Source organism: Adiantum capillus-veneris, chromosome 21, assembly GCF_014529385.1.
Source record: "Adiantum capillus-veneris isolate H3 chromosome 21, ASM1452938v2, whole genome shotgun sequence".
NCBI classification, from domain to species: Eukaryota; Viridiplantae; Streptophyta; class Polypodiopsida; order Polypodiales; family Pteridaceae; genus Adiantum; species Adiantum capillus-veneris.
The window spans coordinates 30982974-30990581 of record NC_140951.1 but is presented as its reverse complement, the minus strand read 5'-3'; the positions used below and the strand labels follow the sequence as shown (position 1 = coordinate 30990581).

General features: G+C 43.5%; 1 protein-coding gene across 1 annotated transcript; it reads left to right on the top strand.

The window, feature by feature from the left end:
* The first annotated feature begins 685 nt into the window (after positions 1-685).
* On the top strand, positions 686-1213 carry LOC147430729 (uncharacterized). The gene has a single exon (XM_086493580.1). It carries the CDS (start codon positions 686-688, stop codon positions 1211-1213), a length of 528 nt encoding a protein of 175 aa, XP_086349706.1.
* The last annotated feature ends 6395 nt before the right edge of the window (positions 1214-7608 follow it).

Here is a 7608-nt window from a genome sequence, read left to right as displayed (position 1 = left end):
ATTCAGGCTATGGTCACGCGAGGCTTAGTTATCCGTAAGCCTGGCGGACTTCTGACTGCAACGCAGAATGGAGACCGGGAACAACAGGTAGAGAGAGGGAGAGCCAGCAAAGGCAAGAGAGAGAAACTCAGAGCGAGGCTGTGGCGATCGGGCAACGTTTTGCATAGTTATCCTACAAAGCCAATGTACGCATGTAAAAAGCTGTTGGACGCATGTAAAAAGCTGCCTCACGTTTGACAGCTTACGGAAAACTAAGCTGCGCGTGACCATAGCTTTATACATACGCACATACACTGGGGACTGAAGAGTGTTGACCGACAGTATATTGGGCCCGCCGAAAACTTTGAAAAAGGAGGCCGCCAGATTCTACCCCCAAGACGCTACCGTGGACACATAATAACAAGACCTCCTCGAGTCCTCGGCAAACCCTCCTCCGCAACCGGCCCTCTCTCGCCCGCTGCCTGCTGTGAATTTCCAAAAAGCCTACTAGCTGCCTGAGGATGGATGCTTCCCAACCACGTCCTCACGTTATCCCTGTCAGCCCAGCTTACGTAATTAACCCTTGCAGCCAAGATGCCGGCAACAACATGCAGATGCTCATTTCACTTATAATGCCGAAGAGGCTCACAGCAGCTGCTCTCATCATCAACCTCGCCTCTATACGCTGCAATCGAGGAGAGAGAAGATGAGAAAGGATGCTTCTGCACCTGCAGATGGTCATGTTGCCATATCAATCAACCCAGCAGGCATTGCCAATCATGATATTACTTTCATTATTCTGCACCCTAGTGCTGCAACTTCCCTCCAATGTTGTAGTACTGATGCTGCTCAAGAGAACCTGCTCAAGGCAGGTGTCTCCAATCACCCACCACCACCTCATCTACACTGCCCATTTGTGCACACACGATGTCTTCCGGATCAAACCCCGCCTCTCCCAATCGTAAAACCCTGCAAGGACTTGTTTCAATTTTCCGTTGTATGCTTTGCAGCTTCAATCGGCGTTATGTTTCAAAAATCAGTCCCCCAGCATACCTTCAATTGTTTGTGGGTCGCATCCATTGCATCCCTCCTTCACATAGCACTATCTCTATCTCTAGGACATAATCATCTACCATACGTGGACAGCAGATCGAGAGTGGCTATGCTCTGCACCCTCTTTCCAATCATGGTTTCCACATTAACCATTCTCCTTCCACTATTCTTCCTTTCGTAAGGGTACGTACTGCTCAAGCACGCTGCACCCATTTGGTACGGTTTTCATCAGAGTTTGGCTATATTCTATTGTCTCGTGGGTGACTACCATTAGTCTTTACCTTGCACTTTCTTTTAAGGGTGATTCTGGGTTTATCTTGAATTCATATATATTTTCTTTTAAGGGTGATTCTGGGCTTATCTTTTAACTGCACCTCAATGGACTTCTCGTCCACGACGTTCATATACATCCATCAGGTACCCCTATGTACCGCTGAATCGCCCAACAAAAGCTCTGCACGGCCACTTATAAACCCCAAGCACTTGTTCCAGGTTGCCCTTGCATGCTTTGTCACCTCGCTCGGTGGTATTGCTCGGGGATATTGCAGACAGGGGGATAGTGTCTGTATTCTTTGGATCGCTCGATTTTGAGCTTCTTTAGTGAAGCTAATTAAGTTCAGGTAATTAAAGCATGCCCTCCATACCATATGTAACATGTTGTGTCGTTAAAAGTGTTTTCGATGATGAGCGTGGTTTTGGAATCAAACAAAAAGACCGCACACACAAGATGCATCCGAATGGCCAGAATCATAACAAAACATGCCTAACAACATATACCTGTGGTGGTAGACTGTAGTCATCCTCTCCATCATGCGTAGTATTGTGACTATATACTACTACATCTCCACGACATCGTCAGTGCCCAATACGCAATAGTAGGTGCTCCCCCAGACACACACAAAACACACTCATCAATACAAAGATCTATGTCAAAAGATTCTGTTATAATTCTAGAGATGCCTTGGTCCTGAGATTCTATCATAACTCTAGAGATGCAAGGCAGACACAGCCATAATGAAGCCTAGCACTGCGAGCGGCATTTAATAGGAAAAATTAACACAAATGAGGTAGTTACTTTTAGAACACCCTAAAAACTGAAGATGAACCATAAAAGTATGTCTCCTCTCTCATAGGATCGATCCTAATTTAGTTGGTAGGCATCATAGATCCCATCTTGTGACTTCGATTTGTAATTGTATACTTATCACACAACTACCTCATTAAGGACTATGATGATTGTGGCACTCTAGATCGTGTTGTGACGCCTCCGTAAGTCTAATTCTTCTCTTAGACTCTTATAATTATAAAGGGCTTTTCTATTGAATTAATGGGTAATCTTTCCAGATCCTGTTTGCTCGAGAAAACACTACTACTGTCATGCCGTAATCTATGGTACATTTCTGATTGAGTAATAGACATTCTTGGCGTGCTCTCTGCATTAGCATATAAGCCTCATGCCTAATCAATAGTTTCTGTGTGAAATGGGAATATCCATGGTCCAAATTAGGCAAAGCGGAACGATTAAATCCCAGCTGTCAAACATGAAAGCACCATGGGGGCCACAAGCAACATCGGGTTAAGAAAATAGAAAAGCTGCTTATTGATAATTACAACATATTATCCAATATCCAGGGGATTCTTATTACCAGACCAAGTGACTGATGCATACACAGTCAATAGGCAGCAATCACAACACCATGTCAAGAGAGAAAGGCTACACCACAGATCCAACTTATTCCCCCCTCTCAGTAAAGGGACAAGGTAAAGAGTGGATTCCTTCCAAATATTGTAATCCACATTAAGTGTTACGCCCATCCGCCAGTTGCTTTCCTGCAAAGATCAAACATTGCTGGCTAGGGGGATACCTTAGTCTTCCCATTATAAATTTTGTAAGAGGTCTCAACCTCCAGGGTCATGGTCTGAGACATTTGTGATCCAGGGGTATACCCTCCTTCTCATGGATCTTGGTGTTTTTAACGCTTACCATTTGTATCAGAGCTTTCTGATCCCAAAGTTATGGTCTTACCAGTAAGAGTTTTCACAAAGGTCTGTATGCCAACACGTAGACACAGAAACTAGCAAGAATGCGGCCATCTTCCGGAGAGGCAAAGATAAGGCTACCAACGTGATGGTTTTGAGTTTACTATTGAAGAATGTATTTGAAGCACTAGCCTCAGGAATAAGTAACACCTATATTTAATGCGGGGCCAAGTAATGGATCGACGACCCGGAAGTTCATGCACGGAGATCGAAAAGATCGTAACTGTAGATGTCTGCTTAAAAACTAAACCTAGACACGGCCAAGTAATGGATCGACGACCCGGAAGTTCATGCACGGAGATCGAAAAGATCGTGACTGTAGATGTCTGCTTAAAAACTAAACCTAGACACGCACTAAACTTGGACAAGTGCTAAACCTGGACAATGTGGCCAATGCACTCCGAACTCACAATATTACAGCGTCAAAACGGTTTGGGATACACTATGTGTTGAACCGGAGGGAGAGAGCGCATGTAGACGAGAGGAGAGAGAGACGACACCAACATGTATAAGCCCCAAAGTGTGTCCAATGACTACACGAGATGAGTTTATATAGAGGGGCCGTCTCTAAGGAAAATGTGGAGTGATTATTTCTAACCTTCAGATTTCGATATGTTTCTTGAGTTGATGTTGTTTACAGAATTTCAATCACATCAAGCAGTATGTACGAGGGCTCAAGGATATTGAAGTGTCTCTACCAAAGAATTTGCAGTAGCTCAATCGTCTATGTATTGGATTATAAGAAGACCCTTGAAAGGGCACATTGTAAAACAGGAGTGATGTAGCTCCTTTGAACATTGTAAATGTATATTTAAAATACTTTAATATAACGGTGGGTATATATAGAGCTGTGGGTTTTTCCCTTGATCCCCCAAGGGTTTTTTCATCCACAGTTAGGGACCTTCATTTGAGTGGGGGTGTTGAGCTATATATAGCACCCTGGTCCCCTCTATATAAATTCATCTCGTGTAGTCATTGGACACACTTTGGGGCTTGTACATGTTGGTGTCGTCTCTCTCTCCTCTCGTCTACATGCGCTCTCTCCCTCCCGTTCAACATATATAGCTCAACACTATGAGCGCGAGGGTGAGGTGGTTAGCCCGTTTGACCCTAATCGCGGATCCCCGAGGTCACGGGTTTAAATTGTGACGTTCCGCCTAGTTTTTCACACTGGCCAGATTTAGCACCCCCATTTTTTCAGCGGCACACCTCGTTTTTTGTGCTGGCCAAGTTTAGTGTGCCTCGAGATCCCGCCCCCAACCCCGACCATCGATCCCATTTATACTTTGCATAGGTGTTACTTAGTGCTGAGGCTTGGTGGGCCTTTCTATATAACATCTATAGAATATACGAGGGTTTGTGCAAATTGAGATTTAGCACTAGGAGTAAAGGAAACAAGACCATGACTAATTTGGCAACGGCGGCACTGCGTGAAAGGAATATATATTTAAAAAATGCTAAGAGTTACGTGTGTTATTAACATGTGTATATCTTGATTGACATCGAATGTATAGTTTTGAAAACAACGTCCGAGTAAAAGAAACCAAATGGAGTAATGTGCAAAATTTTAGAACAAGCAAGTGATAAAGCGGTAATGAATTGCAACAAGAAATGAAGTGTTTTACTGACTTGCAATGTTTTACTGGTGCTTTGCAATTCTAAAATCTACAAGCTGATATTTGAGTCAAGCTACAAAAAAGCAATGTGAATAGTTAAACATTATGTCTTGAAATGAAATGGGATAGACTGAAATTGCAAAGTATACAGTGCACGTCATGTAGAAGTGGGATCTGCACGCGGGGGATTTACTACAGCCTTGCGTGCATCATCAATGTTGTCCTCTTGCTCAAGTCTGTCGTTTTTGGCAGAGTTGGTGATTACACCGTCTTTAAGAGGAAGAAGACGCGAGGGCACAGGTTTTAAAATCAAGAAAGGACATATTTGCTGACGGGAGCTCCGCCCCTGCCACTATTATGTCCCTGTTATTCTCAAGCTCGAGAAGTTTTTTTTTACTTTTTTTGTCTCGCTAGTTATTCCCAAGCTTCACTAAAAAGTTTCTCAATTTGAAGATTTTTGGTTCACTAACAATTTGAAGGTTTTTCGTTCAAATCGGGATGAGCGCTTCAAAATGAAGACCTGATGAAGGTTCCAATGCGCGAATACTACAAGCACAAGCTTTCTGAAGTACAAAAAACAATAAAGCATGGGTGGAGTATACAAGATTGACTGGCCAAAGAAGATTGAAAGAATGCAAAGCGAGCAACGCATGAGAATCCTTACAAGTGGAATCAACAAACCCTAGGGAGATCACCTAATAAAAATGTAACATATCATGTGAGTTCAACAAAAGGGTACTTAAAGTTCTTGAAACTTACATAAACATGGATACAGAAGATCATTATTTTTTCAAATTTGAAAAAACTTACTAATTTTAAAAGAAAAAGGTACATTATATTCCTAACGAAATTCATAGATAAGGGGTTTTACAAACATGTCTTGAACGCACGTGATATGGTGGTTTTACACATAGTGAACCCCTCGAGCAAAAAAAGAAGGCAGAAAAAGCGCGAGTAGAGGCAGGGAGCTCGCACCACTTGGGGAGCAGCGGGTGGGCGTGATTTGAGGCCGATTTTGTAAGTATTTTGGCATTGCCCTTTAGGTTTGGTAGTTACGTTTAAATGTACTTTTAAATTCTAACGTAGTGTATTCTTTGTATGTTTTGAATAGTGGTCGATGAGAGTACGTGACCCCACACCGTACGAGCGCGAGCACGCAGGTAGAAAGGGCTTAAACGCCCTGATGGACATTCTCAGTTTTCGCGGCGTCATGGTTAGTATTTCACTTTACTCTTTTACATTTGTTGTATTTTAATGATAAGCTAAGAAAATAGATTGTTTTGTAAAAATATGTTTATACTTAAAGAAAGTCTTATTGTTTTTTTTTTTTGCAGAATCCAACAGATACGCCGCTTGGACGCGATGAGACGTCTGATTAGACGACTTTAGTTTAGCCATAGCTAGATAGCACTAGTTTTCTTTTGTCATAGCATGTATACTGAGATGACGTGTGTACGTCTTTTTGTAACTATTGAAAAACGATGTATTTTTTGAATAATGAAAATTTTGTTGTAACTATTACATTTGCAAAGCTTAACAATCAAGTGATTTTGCTTATGATGTGTATGTTAGGAAATAAGACGTAGCTAAATAGATAATTGAGTAGATTACTTAATGGAGAGAGACAGATTTATATAAGACGTAGCTAAATAGATAATTGAGTAGATTACTTAATGGAGAGAGACAGATTTATATACACTAGATTATAGAGTAGAGAGAGAGAGAGAGAGAGTACACACGATATACGTGGTTCACCCAATGTGGGCTACGTCCACGGGAAAGCAGCCACTCAATGGCTTTAGTACTTCAAAACAGGAAGTAGTTTACAAAGGGATTATACCCTTAATGGAGCTCCCGCCTTGCTTCACTCTCACCACCTCACACTCACCTTGTTGCATCAACTTCACACTATGAAATGTGTGTAGAAATGGCCTCCTTTTATAGGCCAAAAGGGCTGTCCTCTCTTATGAGAGACAGCCATGTGTGCGCTCCTTGCCACACTGTCGAAGCAAGGGACTTGCCAATACACCGTGTGCGAGCCACAAATGGCTCCAAGCACACAACAAGCCTAAACTAGCAAGCTCAAGAGAGCAAAGGGTGTGTCACTCACCGCTCTACGCTCGCCTTCGTGGTGGATTCCTCGCCGCGATGAAGAAGAAGCTGCAGTCGTGCCGCGCTCAACCGCCTCGCCGCCGTCGTGCCTTCGTAATGCTCGATCGCACACACACTCTCCCTCTCTCTCTCTCTCTCACACACACACACACACACACACACACACAAGGAGGTGAAGAAGAAGAAGATGGAGATGGAGATGCAGCAAGAGCACTCTTCTATTGCACAAATGAGAGAATGAGTAAAAATTAGGTTTAGTTGGCTTTTATATGAGCTCACCCCATTCACACTTGGGCGCCCATGCTTAGCCAACTAATCCCTTGAATATTCCAGTTAGAGTGCGCCTCTCATCGGCGATCACTCTTACCCTTTTCCTATTGGTCCGACAAGCCCGGTACCTGACTCTAAATAATACAACGTTTATAGATCATAGGGTGTCCGTCTGCGTGAGGGTTAACACCATGTGTAGCCGTCCTTGTGCGAATAAGTCCAAATCGGACCCTCCAATCCGCCCATGTGTGGCCGCCCTTGAGAAGACAAGTCCGCTTTTGAATTCGGCCACCGGCCACCGGCCATTGAATTTGGACCACCGGCCACCGGCCATTAACTTCTGACCACCGGCCATCGGCCATTGACTACCGGCCACAGGCCAACCGACCGGTTGATATCCGACCACTTTCCGGCCGCCGTCCGGCCATAATATTCCCTGATTCTTGTCCGTGAAAATTTTGGTTTCCGGTGAGTGATTTTCTTTGTTACGGTTTTCTTTGTGGAGCAGGCATCAATACAGGAGCTCGAGGTGCATCCG

What these genes read in the sequence shown, in the direction of transcription:
- LOC147430729 (XM_086493580.1), top strand. Translation starts at nt 686, where the DNA reads ATGAGAAAGGATGCTTCTGCACCTGCAGATGGTCATGTTGCCATATCA.